Source organism: Lathyrus oleraceus, chromosome 5 (assembly GCF_024323335.1).
Source record: "Lathyrus oleraceus cultivar Zhongwan6 chromosome 5, CAAS_Psat_ZW6_1.0, whole genome shotgun sequence".
In the NCBI taxonomy this organism is placed as follows: Eukaryota; Viridiplantae; Streptophyta; class Magnoliopsida; order Fabales; family Fabaceae; genus Lathyrus; species Lathyrus oleraceus.
In genome coordinates this window covers 166952450-166966925 of record NC_066583.1, presented here as the reverse complement: position 1 = coordinate 166966925, position 14476 = coordinate 166952450, and the positions used below count along the sequence as shown (strand labels likewise).

At 36.5% G+C, this 14476-nt stretch overlaps 2 protein-coding genes across 5 annotated transcripts; one reads left to right on the top strand and one right to left on the bottom strand.

The window, feature by feature from the left end:
- Positions 1-1890: 1890 nt before the first annotated feature.
- Positions 1891-5926, bottom strand: LOC127080667 (uncharacterized). Of its 2 annotated transcripts, XR_007788036.1 has the most exons (7): positions 5343-5926; positions 4864-5064; positions 4680-4779; positions 4045-4245; positions 3892-3954; positions 2466-2636; positions 1891-2267 (listed from the first exon to the last, which is right to left on the bottom strand). XR_007788036.1 is itself a non-coding variant. In XM_051020979.1 (6 exons), the coding sequence occupies exons 1-6, from the start codon at positions 5924-5926 to the stop codon at positions 2523-2525; spliced, it is 1263 nt and encodes a 420-aa protein (XP_050876936.1). In that variant the 3' UTR covers positions 1891-2522. The 2 variants fall into 2 exon arrangements, 1 of the variants encoding a protein (XP_050876936.1); XM_051020979.1 differs by having other exon boundaries at positions 1891-2636.
- Positions 5922-14258, top strand: LOC127080665 (uncharacterized). 3 transcript variants are annotated; one of them, XM_051020977.1, is made up of 9 exons: positions 5922-6070; positions 7368-7598; positions 8370-8546; positions 9707-9799; positions 11698-11880; positions 11978-12080; positions 12179-12358; positions 12711-13186; positions 13272-14258. In XM_051020977.1, the coding sequence occupies exons 2-9, from the start codon at positions 7395-7397 to the stop codon at positions 13857-13859; spliced, it is 2004 nt and encodes a 667-aa protein (XP_050876934.1). In that variant the 5' UTR covers positions 5922-6070; positions 7368-7394; the 3' UTR covers positions 13860-14258. The 3 variants fall into 3 exon arrangements, with proteins under 3 accessions (XP_050876934.1, XP_050876935.1, XP_050876933.1); XM_051020978.1 differs by lacking the exon at positions 5922-6070 and adding an exon at positions 6189-6372 and having other exon boundaries at positions 12188-12358; XM_051020976.1 differs by lacking the exon at positions 5922-6070 and adding an exon at positions 6189-6372.
- The last annotated feature ends 218 nt before the right edge of the window (positions 14259-14476 follow it).

Below are 14476 nucleotides of genomic sequence, written 5' to 3'. Positions count from 1 at the left end.
CTACCCCTAAAATTCAGAAGTGGATCCCGACGTATCCCATTCACATCCATTGTTGCGCCAGGCCCTAACGTTATGTAAAAAAAGAAATGCATTTTCGTGTTACTCACGAAGATGCATATTTAGATGCTATTTTAATTAAATATGTGATAGAGTTTATTCTCCTTTCTCACTTATCAAAATTCTCTCTCAACTCACATACTCTCCAAATTCTCAAAACCTCTCAACTCTCAAACTCTCAAACTCTCTCAACTCACAAACTCTCAAACTCATTCAAATCACTTCCAAGTTTTTACCATGAACATCCAATTGATCAAAGAGCTCAATATCAAACTCTCATTAGGTAAGTTTTTTATTCCTCTATACTTTTTTAATTTTTATATACATTTTTTAAAATTGAGCATTATGTTATGTAATAGGTAGTTTAAATATGTTATTTAACTGAACAATGTGAATGATAAGTAGTTTAAATGATCAATGCATTTTTTTGGATGTTTGATTCAAAGACATTTATGTCATTTTTGTTCTTCTAAGTTACAAAACAATTCGGAAATGAATCTCCATTTTTTTTCAACGTTTTGATTTCCAGAATTCGTAGATACATTTCTGGATTTTTGTTGTTCGTATTGTTTAACTTCATTTCATTGTGTTTCATCTAGATAATGCTTGTGTGGTTTAATTATAGATATTATGACTGGTAACCAAGATAGATTTAGGCACGACATAGTTGCACAACATGCATCAACTAAGAGGGAAAGAACTCGATCATCGCATGCACCAACCTGTTCTAGTTTGCTTGAAGCAAAAGCGCCAACTTATGAGGCTAATGCATCTCCTCATTCATCTTCCTGTAGGAGGCATATGTCATCTCCTGATGCTCCAGAGACCCCCACATGTACATGTTAAGGCACCTGAGGCACCCAATGCACATGAGGCAACGTAGGCAACCCAGACACCCAAGAATCCGAGGGGTTTGGAGGAGGCCCGCCCGACTTATCGTGTTGCCTCTATATTTGGACCATACTGTCAGGCATGTGTGAGACAGATATATCATTCCAAGTCTGATCCTCCTGCTATGACACACATCATGAATATGACGCATATGGGTATAAACATATGAGCCTTTCCAAAAGGCCAACTCATTAAGAGATATTAGAGGAGAAACGGGCTATGGCAGAACATGTTGTTGATGTGTTTCATAGATATCGACATATCATGGATGTGGCGCAGACGTGTATAAATAGAGGAGTCTTTTCAGAAGGCTCTAAGGCGAGCGACATTGCAGATGTCATCCTTTATGAGGCACAAACGACACTGCAGTATATGAGGCAGCATAGGAACATGGGGCCTGAGTCCTGCATACTCAGTAATGTATAATATTTGTATTATGAGCATTATTATCGTTTGTAATTTATTTTGACTTCATTATGTATTCCAGATTTATTCATTTATATATGGCATTCTCATATTATTTGATAAGTGTATGATTTAATTTATGTAAAATTCAATATGAAAGTATAACTACAATACATCGTCGATTACATTAGTGTATCTCTAAAACAAAGTCAAAATTTATTGTCTGGTGTGAATACAAAAATACATCTTTGTATTCTGTCTGAGGTGAATACATATATGCATATCCGAATCAATTTATCTCAAAATGAAGGTGGTTCAATTAAAATGCATGGGATGCATATATGATTAACCGAGAGATGAATATTCCGGACTAAATTTTGAGAAAAATATGGGTTGAGCTGAGCCTCTATTAGAATGTGTTTCGGTGAGAAAAATGTGCGTCTAAAAATACACTTTTGAAATCTGAAGAGTATTTTCGTATTTTCTTAAAGTGTTTTTTACCACTTAGGATGAGATAAACAATTCTCAAAATAAATCTATAATGAAAATTTCTGACTTAATAAAAAAGAGGACATTGATTGTCTTCTTTGTTTCAATTGTTGTAGTGTTTCTCTACTAATTGTTAATACTTATACATGAATAGAAGAGGTTAATTGATATGTACCACTGTGAAGTATTTTTATGCAAAGATCCCAAGGAATCCTCAATACCAAACGCCACAATCCCATTTTGTACAAAATACACTTTTGATTGCTAGAGCAGTACAGAACATCACACCACAGAAATCAACGGTGAGATGTTGGATGACCAGCTGAGTGGAATTTTAACAGGAAGTAGAACTAAGCTTGCAAGTTGCAACTTACAAGATCTTCAACAACTTCATCAACCAAAATCCATGTTCCAATCTTCATTGCCTGAACATTTTGCAGTTGAATTACTATCATGTAATGGATTCAATTGCAGTTGCTTATATTTAGGATTTCTCAAATCTTGAGTAGTGGTTAGACTTAGAATGATATATCACTGTCCCTTACAAATTACAATTGTCAATTAAATTATAAACAAACTAATGTTCAACAAAAAAAAAGATATAGCCAAAAAAGTATATATACCCTTCAACACACATGAATATTAATCAATTCTCAGAGGAATCTTCAGACCTCAAACCATTAAGAGACAGATACCGGCAGTAGTTCTTTGGCTATACTAATGAATTCTGTCATGGGGCAATTTGTTTTAATTGCCTTTGTGGTTATATGAGACCTGCTGACAGCATAACCTTTCTGCAAAAAATCAAGTACAAGATCAGTGAATGTCTGGTTTCTAAAGCTTCATCTAGAATCAACATGATTATCTGAACAATGTATGATTCAATATCTTACCAAACCAAACATAGTAAACAAATTGACGATGATAACATGATACAGAATAAAAGGAAACTCCCTTCGTTTTTATTTTGTACACTTACCGACCTACGCAATATGAATAACTAAATTTTATACCATAACTGCTTTCATGGCTTAATACCTTTTTATTTAACAGCAAGGATATATGGATAAGGGAGTACAAGGATACAACTCATATACATCACGAAAAACTAGCAGTTGGGAAAAACTACTAATATATGTTTGGATGTACGATTCCTTCTAGTTTTTGGCTTCTCGCGTTCCAATGTGTTATTGTCTGGAATTTTGTAAAGCTAGGAATTCAAGCTTTGGAGTAAACATACATTCGCTGCCTTTTGACGCGGATCCAGTGCTGTCTATGGTGGACGGCGGTCCATGGCAGAGAGTCAAAATCCCGCCATCCTGGCCGCTTTGCGGCGCCGTTATAGCAGATTATGGCAGAAAAACCCGCAATTTTGGCCGATATTTACCATTGTATCGAGCCCAAAAACCGCCATGTATATCCGCCATAGCGGCCATGGTGCCGCTATTTGATGATAACACTGCACGGATCCAAACAAACTATAAAGTTAAAAAACCAAACCCACCCTATACACAAAATAGTTGTCTCCCTTCGCCTTAGTTAAGAATCATTTTCAAAATAGAACCTTGATGTGCTCCATTATCGATGAGATATCAGACACCATATTAGATATTATACATCGATTTCTCAGTTCATGAACAGTCAGATGAAATCGAATATCAAATCAATGCCAAACTCTTACACCCACAACCTCAAACCTCCAAAGAGGCAAACATTGAGAAGAGATGGAACAATTCACCGGCATGACAACCATAGACCCTAACCACCTAAATGCCCCATACCATGCAGCAAAAGAAAAACTGCACTTAACAAACATATGAAGTTGCTTGCATTTGAATTAGTATAAAAGATATACTATTGAAAATATGAGCTTGACATTATTCTATAGTGTCAAATATTTATGCAGCTAGATAATATAAACACAATTACAATCCTCTAACACACATTTGAAATAGAATTAAGTTAAATTTGTTCTCATGAAACATATATTCAATGATGACCACAATTATGACTTGATTATTTTACCATATTAAATAATTTTTAGAGTACCTTGTGCATGGCGCTCATCAAGGTCCTCAAAGGCGGAATATTGATTTTTGCACGGCTTGCCATCTGGATAAATACACATAAAACTAACATAACTCATTATTCTCACCAAAGAAGCTAAGATTATTTACAATGCAACAAAGATAAAAGAACCACCTCATCCAACTTTATATACCCAGATGGCAACCTGGGGTCACTTTCATCCACCATCAATTTTATAAGCTTTTCAAGACTGTCTTTACCATCACAACCAATCCATCCCCACTCCTTGGCCAGATCTAACATGTCTGTAAGATACGCCGCATCATGAAGAGGCCCTGTCCAAAGAGGTCCTGATACCTTAAGGGAGTTTGAAACCTGAAAAAAATAAAAAGAAATAAAGTACTACTACTATATACATTTGTATGAAGTAACATTTTTTGTGCCATTTGAACTTTGGAAAACTAATTCATGCAAATAAGTTATACAAGCGGAAACAGTTTTCCTAATTCATGTTCCATAAATGATTCATTAAAACAATCGACGGAAATGGTAAAATAAACCTTATGAGTACCAAGTAAAAGGGAAAAAAAAGCAATTAACATACTTGGAACTGATCATGTTTTATGGGGCAACAGTTTAAACAGGAATTTTGGATTAAAAACACACACACAAGTTATCACATATGATCCGAGAAGTTATTAACTAGCAATATTCCTTATCAAAGCCAGCTACAACTCACAATGATAGTTTGCCAATAAATAGACAATAAAAAACCTCTACGAGGCAGTCTCAAACAAACCATACCATACCTTTGACACACTGCAGGAGCAACTGAACTGACCAAGTTGGTCCCAAGAAAATTCATTGCAATTTCCACACTGATGGCAATGGCCAATAAAACCATAATGCCTGCAGCAATCACAATAGAATAACTAACTACATAACAATGAATCGGAAACAACACAAGATGACACAAACACAAGGATTCATCACCTACTATCATGAACCTTCCCACGATTCAACCTGAGCAAGACTCGGAAAACGGGTCCATGATAAGCATAGTACGAAAACAACGGAGTTACATGGTACCCCAACACAGAAGCCTCCCGAACAACCCCGCCTATAAGCATTCGCAAACCAATCTCGTTCGAATACGGCGTATGACGCACATAGGCTCCATAAGCAGCTAAAGAACTAAACAAAAAAAAGTCAGTTACAAACCACAGGCCAAACAAGGGTCCCAAATCCACTACAATTTAAAACATAACATGCACATATCCAATCACCTATTACATTACACATAAACTCTGTAGCACCGACACCTCAGAAAAAATGAATGTTGGTGTCAGTGTTCTCAGTCTCGACATGTTAGTGTCAGTGTTGTGTCTCAGGTGTCTCATGGTGTCTCTGCTTGATAACAAACCATACATTCACAACAACAATAAAAAACTGAGAAAGAAACTCATTCTTACTGATGTGGACGGTGGCCAGCAGAAGAGAAACCATCAGTTGAAGTGACATAAAGCAAACCACCAAATTTCAAACTATTGATAGCAGACCTCAAGAAAGAAGAATCACTTCCAAAAGAATCAACATCAATAAAATCAAAAAAACTCTTCTGAAGATAATAATCAGTCATAACTCTATTAGCTTCTAAATGAGTAACCACCCATCTTTTCTCCTCTTTCACACAAACTCTAGACAAATTCTCCACAATGGTACTCCCATAGCACTCATTTCCATCATTAGCAACAACAAAATCCGCTTCAGCTTCCTTCAAGTACCGCAGCGACCGAATCCCGCAACCACAAAGAGCATCAAGAACACGCAAGCTTCCACTAACCTTCTTCTGTAACGAAGCAGCAAGTACACCGAGGTCTCTTCCAGTAGCACTCTCTCGCCGGTAAAATGCGCCCCCGGTATCAAACTCCAAACCACGTTCCGTTTGAAAACCATTTCCGGGAACTAAACTACAGCATTGACACCGAAAGCGGTATTGCGGAATTTGAGGAAAAAAAGCAGGAAAATGCGAAGAAAAAGCGATAGTCAACAGCATAACGTCGGAAAACGATGACGGAAAAGAAGTAACTGAAAATTTGTCTTCTTTTTTATTAAATTGATGAAGAAAAAAAAACGCCGTGAACGGTTACACGTGGATCGGAATCGGAAATTAATAAATTCAGGAAATTAGGGATTAAAGGTTTGAATTAAGAAAAAAGATTTTTTTTTCCTCCGTTTGTTCTTATCTTGTTTTATTTTCTTCCTTTTTTGGAGTTATATAAAGGAGTGAAATCGTTGATTCTGACCGATTACAAGATAAACCTCGTTTCTGATAGGAAATGTGGGGTCCACTGAATCAATGGGTTTGATGAAAGTGGAGGGTTTCTCTGATTAGGGTTTTGATTTCTTCTTCTTCATTCTCTTTTGCTGTTAATGACTTGTTTTAGATTAAGAGCTTCTGTATCAGTTTATGTAGCTGAAAGCTTTTCATGTTTTTTTGAGGTAAATTCACTCTCCTCAATGATTTTATGAACTTGTGTTTGGTCATGATCAGACCTAGAACTCTTGTGATTGGCCTCAAATGGGTTTGATCAGTGACCTAATTTTTTTTTTAATTTAAAAAAATTGTTGATTGTTGTCCAATGTAGATTGTTATGTATGGTTCTTTTCATTGTTTAGATGACTGATTGAGTATATGGTTGATTTCTTGCTTGAAGAAAGGAGTTTTTTGTTTATTTGGTCTAGGGTTAGGGTTTCTGGTGTCATTGTGTTCTATCCCTGATTGAAATTGAAATTGAATATCTAATGTCATGTTTGGGCTATATACTGTGATCTACTGTTAATTTCATTCTGCAACTGTTCTCCTTTGCTTATACTTGTTTTGTAGTTTGATGTATAGTTTTTGTAGCACACAAGCCTTGTTAAGTTGAATTTAGGGTTTATGAACTGCTTGATTTTATAGATTTGCATGGCTAGTTGTGAAGCTCTTCAATCGGATCGGTTTGGGGTTAACCATGATTGTTAATTTTTTAGCTCAATCGTAGACTGGATCAAAGTGATTAAATGGATTTTGGAGCAAAGATAAGCCCTAAAATTTTCCCTTTTATGGGTTAGGGTTTTTCTCATGCTCAGCTGTGTTTACGTTGTGGCAACTTGTTTCTAACATCCGTCACTAATCAACAACAAACTCATTTTGGATCTATTTTCTTTGTTTATTTTTACAAACGCAGGACTCACACTATAGATCGAAGGTGTGTCTGGTGTCCAACACATGTCAGTTTGGTGTCTGACATGTGCCAACACTGACACGATATTGACACATGTGGTTGTAACAACTACATTTAATCGCTTCCTTTTTCTCTTTACTGATCAAGCTGACATGTTGATGTTGTATTTGGTGTTCGTGTTTGTGTCCGTGCTTAGTTACTTTTCAATATTTCCAGCTTTCCCACCCACTGTTGCATTTGAGTGTTATCTAATCTTGGTTTTATTTGCAGGACATCTGAGTTCTGATATTGGCAGCAATGGATACTGTACAAGAAAGTTTGTTATTGTCCTTCTCGCCTAACCAACCGCAGTTACCAATTGATGAGGAGCTTTGGTTGATGGCTGAAGAGAGGGCCCAGGAAATACTGTGTACAATTCAGCCTAATGTTGTTTCTGAGGTGAACAGAAAGCAGATCATTGATTTCGTTCAGAGGCTGATTGGAGGTTACTATGGGGGAGAGGTTTGAATATTTTGATTCAGTTTTTCATACTTGTAACCTTCGATTGTTGGAGTTGGTTATGTCTTTGTTTTTCTCTTCTTTTAATCAGGTTGCTTTCTTTTCCACGGATTTAGTTGGATGGTTTTTGATGTTTTCTGCTTTGTTTGCTGTTTAAAATTGATTGGTTGATACAAGCACGGTTTTACTACTCTTTTCTTTTATACATGTACATATTTAAATTTAACTTAAAATATTCTTGAACACCAATCTTATCGTTTGCAAGCCCAGAAGATCCACAAAACCCTTATATATGCAGGCTGGCTTCAACTTTCGACTCAATGTGTTTTGTCTTTGTTAAGAGTGTCATATTGGATGAGTTGTGACTTGAAAAAGTGTTTATATGGGGGAGAAACTCCTCACGTTACCAGTCATCTTTGTAAGGATGAGTTAGACTCAATATAAAACCTAAAACAGTATCTGAGATTATCCAAGATCCGGTGTGTTAAATAGCGGCTGATATTTTCTTAGTTTTCAGCACATATGGTTATTAATTCTGTCTCCTGGTAATCAAGTTAGAAATGCTTGAATTGAATAATGTTGTGGTGAGTTCACAATTATTTGTTTACTCTGTTGAACGTTTATTGATTTGAAGAATTTGACTCTATTTTGAAAAAGCACTTGCCTCCATTTCAAAAGCTTTGAGGTGCCAAAAACAAATTGGTTTCATTATGTGCATACCGTTACAGTGGTGTCCATAAATAAACGTTTTTATCTTTTGTGTGCCAACTGCAGGTTTTCGTGTTTGGATCAGTCCCACTGAAAACCTACCTTCCAGATGGAGATATTGACTTGACAGTTCTCAGTCAAGAAAGTGTAGAGGAGGATTTAGCGCAAGCAGTATGTAATCTACTTGGAAGTGGAGAAGACCTCGAGTATGAAGTGAAAGACATACAGCATATACGTGCTCAGGTTTAGAAACAAAATTTCTATTTAAGCTATTATAGTTATTGAATTTCGATTTCTTCGCATCTTCATTTATCTATACTCTGAAATTTCCTTTTAAGATTTTTCATTTGTTTTTTTGACTTGTAAATTATGTATCAACAACATATTTCTTGTTGCCTAAAAAAACAATATATTTGTTGTTTTCCTTTATCTCTGCAATCAGAAGCATCTTAAATACATGTCACTCTAGATCATGCTACTGTTGAGTTTGAAAGGAAAGTTTGTAGAAATAATCGGAAAAGCTGACAACTCTGAATGTTACGTCAATTCGATAAGACAGGTCCCATGCATACGTCAGCAGTCCATTTTATAACTACTAATGCTAATGTTATTGTTTGTGTATTATTAGAGATCCAAGTTGTTAGAAATGCTAGTGCTTGTTATTATTAGTAGCAGTATTCATTTAGAACGTAATTTAAATGAAAGATTGGAACGGTTAATTAATAAACTATCTGGAGCAGCCTAGTTGCATTTATTATTGAAAGGTTGTGATTTGCAACTACTACTTCAACCATATTAGGTTTCTATTTCTTTTGGGCAATGTATACCTGGTTCAATTGAGCCAAATAGTCATTCATGTTGGTGGAATAGGCTAAGCATCTCTTTTATTGTTTGATTTACTGTGATACAATGATTGAAATGTTTCTATTGACATCATGTACTGATGGATGCTGTATATGGAGTTTGGTTATGTGTTGTAAAGGGATGGGAACTTACCCTTGCCATTTCATATACACACAACTTCTAAATATGATTGACTTAAGATGCATTGGCAAATGAGGAACATGGCAACAACAGTTTTGCTTCTCCATAGAGAATAGAGAGAGAATTTAAAATTAAAAGAGTCTTGGCCTGTTAGATACCAAGATACCTGTGCAGCGCATCCAGTGTTGTTAAATAGCGGCGTTATAATGCTATATATAATTTCTGGAATGTTTCATTTACGTTTTAATTCTATGTGAAAAAGGCATCTCCACTGCTGTTATTACTTCTTTACCTTTTATATTTAATATTATTCCTTTCCTAGATTTTTCTGATAGGAAAATAGTGTTTAATGTTTTAGTTAAATTAGTATCTCTCAATTTTACATGACTTCCTTTTTTATGCTTGGATGTTGGATGCAGGTAAAGGTTGTAAAATGCACAGTGAAAGGTATAGCGGTTGACATCTCTTTCAACCAGATGGCTGGACTCTATGCTCTGCGCTTTTTGGAAGAGGTAAATCTTATTTTTGCTAATTAATACTTACAACTAGTTCATGTTCAGAGTTGAATATACCATGAGCTTAAAATCTATAAGCTGTAATTTTACTCATGTTACTGTTAGTTTATATAAATTTGTAACCTGATTACTGTAGAACTAGTATGTGGGTTAGTTAGTTTGTCTAAGTATTAAATATATGAAATCATATGCCATGTTAGGATTGTCATTTACATCAAATTTAAATATAGTGTTGGAATTTCCGACTTAATTGCGGTCTGCCTTTAGTCGTCTTAATTGCGGCATTTGGTTTGCCTTAATTGTAGCCTCCAATACCTTTATTGTGTTGGATTTGAAGGGGTCAATTTAGTCTCGGGTTGTTAAGAGATATGGTTTGTGTTGTGTTTATATGTGGGGGCAATCCTCACCTTACAAGCCGGTTTTGTAGGGATGAGTTAGGCCCAATTCAAATTCTGAGATGGTATTAGAGCCTATCCTAGATCCATTGTTGGGCTTTGGGCATCGTCCACGCTTCGGCCTCATTGAGGCCCAAACGTGAGAGCATGTGTTGGAATTTCCGACTTAATTGCGGTCTGTCTCTAGTCGTCTTAATTGCGGCATTTGACTTGCCTTGATTGCAGCCTCCAACACCTTCATTGTGTTGGATTTGAAGGGGTGGATTTAATGTCACATTGCTAAGAGATATGGTCTCTGTTGTGTTTATAAGTGGGGGCAATCCTCACCTTACAAGCCGGTTTTGTAGGGATGAGTTAGGCTCAACCCAAACTTTGAGATGATAACAGAGCCTATCCTAGATCCATTGTTGGGCTTTCGGCGTCGTCCACGCTTCGGTCTCATTGAGGCCCAAACATGAGAGCGTGTGTTGGAATTTTTGCCTTAATTGCGGTCTGCCCCTAGTCGCCTTAATTGCGGTATGTCCCTAGTCGCCTTAATTGCGGTATGTCCCTAGTCGCCTTAATTGCAGTCTGCCCCTAGTCGCCTTAATTGTGGCTTTTGACTTGCCTTAATTGTAGCTTCCAACACCTTCATTGTGTTGGATTTGAAGGGGTGGATTTAGTCTCACATTGCTAAGAGATATGGTATGTGACTGTTGTGTTTATAAGTGGAGGCAATCCTCACCTTTCAAACTGGTTTTGTAGGAATGAGTTAGGCCCAACCCAAATTCTGAGATATAGATTTTCCTCCATTTAACCTATGTTATTAAACTCAGCACGGAACAACAAAACCAAAATGGGTGACTCGGACTGCACTAATAGGATTGGATTCGGAACATCTTTCTGAAGTGGCCGCACCGGCCGCGCAAGCCATATATGATATTACCCTTTAATTTTTAAGGATAGCAAAGTTATTTTAGTGAATTGTATTGGCATTTAGAAGTATGTTTTGCTTAAGACTTATGGTTTTTATTTCTAAATATGAAAATCTTCATGAATTTTGATTAATTTGTTTTAGTTTTTGACAATTACGTGTTCATTAGTATTAACTGTATCAGTGTCCAAGTCACTAAAATATCGGCCGTTCTGCTCCCTGCTCCTGTTCCGTCCCTTTTTGGGGATGGCCGCGCCGCTATCCGAGAATGATAACATACATTTAGCTTTCTTGTCATTTTTCACTCATTTTCTTTAAATGTTTTTATATATATTTGATTTTGCTTCCCATTTCCTTCCTACAGTTTCTACTACTTGACTTACCGCTATTTCTGGGGTCCATAATGGTCATATAAAAGAATATCATCTATTAAATTTGTGTGCCTCTATCCAGTCTGATCGATTTGTAGTGGTCTCAACTCAACATTTGAGTTCATTGTTAATTTAGCCCCTTTATATTCTCTTTTCCTGTGCATTTTTCTCATATTCAGGCTTTGCTAATTCTTTTTTCATTTAAAAAAAACTTAGGTTGACCAACTTGTCGGGAAAAACCATGTCTTCAAACGCAGTATAATCTTAGTCAAAGCTTGGTGCTATTATGAGAGCCGACTTCTTGGTGCACACCATGGCCTGCTCTCAACATATGCTCTTGAAATATTAGTTTTATATATTATCAATCGTTTTCATTCATCATTGTGCGGTCCTCTAGAGGTGAGTGAAGTCTTCCACTAATATTCTTTCGAACCTTTTAGAATTTGTAATCACATGTGCGTAAAGATTAAAACCACTGAGCTGCTGCTACTAGCAGGTGCTATACAGATTTTTGGACTACTACAGCACATTTGATTGGGAGAAAAACTATATCACCATAGATGGTCCACAACCATTATCCTCCCTTCCAGAAATTGTTGGTAAGTGTTATGGGGGCTGCATAAGCAATTAGATGTATTAATTATTTAATGGGGTTGTTTATTGGCAATCTTCGGTCCTTGATTCCAACTTGTTGCAGAGAAACCAGAATCTGATCGAGGTGGATTGCTTCTCAGTAAAGAGCTTCTGAAAAATTACAGGGAGATGTGCTCTGTTCCAAAGGCATGCGAGACTACACCCCGTGAATTTCCCATCAAGTGCATGAACATTTTGGATCCTCTAAAAAGCGACAACAACCTAGGCCGCAGTGTCAACAAAAGTAATTTTTCTCATTAAAGCATCAATTGATTGCGGTGAATATTTTTATTTGTATTTAAGTTGCTTGTAAGCCAACTTCATACTTTAGTATGAAAACATCGTCAAGCTCCCAGCAATGTTGCATGCTAGTGACAAATGCATCAAGATATATATATATATATATATATATATATAATATATATATATATATATATATATATATATATATATATATATATATATATATATATATTATATAATATATATATATATATATATATATATATATATATTATATATATATATATATATATATATATAGTTGATTCTTTGATTCTAACACACTCGTCAACCTCTTATATTTCTTCCTGCAGGCACTTTACATCGAATTGGTTACGCTTTTGCCTTCGGTGCTGAAAAGCTTAAGGAGATTCTTGATCTTCCAGGAGAAAGCATGGGTGGAGCACTTGAGGTGTTTTTCATGAACACCTTGAATAGAAATGGGAAAGGACAAAGGCCAGATATCGATGTTCCTGTTCCTGCATTTGGTACTGGAAAATCTGAAGAGCCTGTCCTTGTTGGAGATTGTGACAGTTTCTATGGTGGCTTAAAACATGTTCAGATGTATCGTAACTATGCTGTGCCGCTTGCACCTTCAATTTCCCCACCGATACCATTTGATGCTGACATGCTTAAGCTACAACAAAACTGGCTTAGGTATTATCATAGAGGTACTGATGTATACGTCCCTAGACAGACATTCTTTCATCCAAATGCTCCTCCGCATCCAAGTTATAGCCTTGATGAAACAGGGAAATCGCGAGGAACAGGCACATACATACCCGACATGGTAAATTGCTTTTGTTTTCAAACTTTATTTATTTTATGATAACTCATTTTATCAGTCTCTAAATGTTTGCATGTTTCTGACTCAGACTCTTACTACCTACTGGAATACCCGTGCAAGAGGGTCCAGACCAAGGAAATTCGGTACTGGAAATAATAACAATAATAGTAATGCTAATGCATTGCCCAAACCATTGGAGAGAAAGGAAATAGAAGAAGTTCCTTCTGAGACTGACATGAATGATAATAGCTCCAAGTCCTTTGAGCTCTCAAATGAAGATTTTCCTCTTCTTTCAAGCATTGGCAACAGCACTTCGTCAGCATCCCAACAATCGGAGAGAAAGGAAATAGAAGAGGTTCCTTCTGAGACTGACATGAATGATAATAGCTCCAAGTCCTTTGAGCTCTCAAATGAAGATTTTCCTCTTCTTTCAAGCATTGGCAACCGCACTTCGTCGGCATCCCATCAATCCAAGCTGGACCATAGTTCCTCATCGCCTCAAACGTTTATCGATTTTGGAACTTACAGTGCCTCGCAACCAGCGACAGAACTGAGTTTGGGAAAAAAGAGTCAGAAAGAGGATTCCAGCGCTACTACACCAGTTGTTCCAAGTCTGGCAGTGGAGACAAAAGAGAAATATGCTCGGATCGAAGAGAAGGCAGATGACAGTATCTAACCTATAGTCATTTTGTAGGATATCGAGGATAATTTCTAGTGTGATGGTTTTTACTGCAGGTAATAGTAATAGTCAATCTATCCTATCTTTTTCAGATGTAAATTGTGGGAGAAACTAGAATTGGTTGCTAGTGATAGATATAGACTTCATAGAAATAAGTCTCTGGTAAGGAGTTTACAAATTTGGTTATGCCTTTTGGCTTTATACCCCTTGCTCCTCTTTCCATCGGAAGAGCTTACCAGTTCTGTTGGAACAGTAGCATATCTTTTCTCCTTCTGAAGTCCAGTGATGTTGTACATGATTTGTGTTTTACTGCACAATAACATAAAATGTATGTGCTACAATTATGTGGAACATTTCACCTTCAGACTTTTATGAATATTTCTCTTTGAAAACCAATGTCTGTCTTCAATGAGAGACTTGTTTTTGTTTGCAATGGTGCTGTTATGACCTTCTGTTATCTATACACTTTTTTGTTGGGTTGAAATCTATCGAAACACATTGGACCAGACTTGATTAATGGTTCATTGTAACCGTTGAAACATCAGAGATCAACGTCAATATGGAATGGTGTTGAAAAAGTGATCCACCCATGACAGAATGTTGTCAAAGGTGGT

Bases quoted from the DNA above. Each gene is read 5' to 3' on its own strand.
- LOC127080665 (XM_051020977.1), top strand. From the start codon at position 7,395: ATGGATACTGTACAAGAAAGTTTGTTATTGTCCTTCTCGCCTAACCAA. The intron at 7,599-8,369 runs GTTTGAATATTT...TGCCAACTGCAG, and splicing joins GAGGTTACTATGGGGGAGAG to GTTTTCGTGTTTGGATCAGT. The intron at 9,800-11,697 runs GTAAATCTTATT...AAAAAAACTTAG, and splicing joins CTCTGCGCTTTTTGGAAGAG to GTTGACCAACTTGTCGGGAA.
- LOC127080667 (XM_051020979.1), bottom strand. From the start codon at position 5,926: ATGCTGTTGACTATCGCTTTTTCTTCGCATTTTCCTGCTTTTTTTCCT. The intron at 5,065-5,342 runs GTAAGAATGAGT...TTTTTTGTTTAG, and splicing joins GCTGGCCACCGTCCACATCA to TTCTTTAGCTGCTTATGGAG. The intron at 3,955-4,044 runs GTGGTTCTTTTA...GTATTTATCCAG, and splicing joins GGTATATAAAGTTGGATGAG to ATGGCAAGCCGTGCAAAAAT.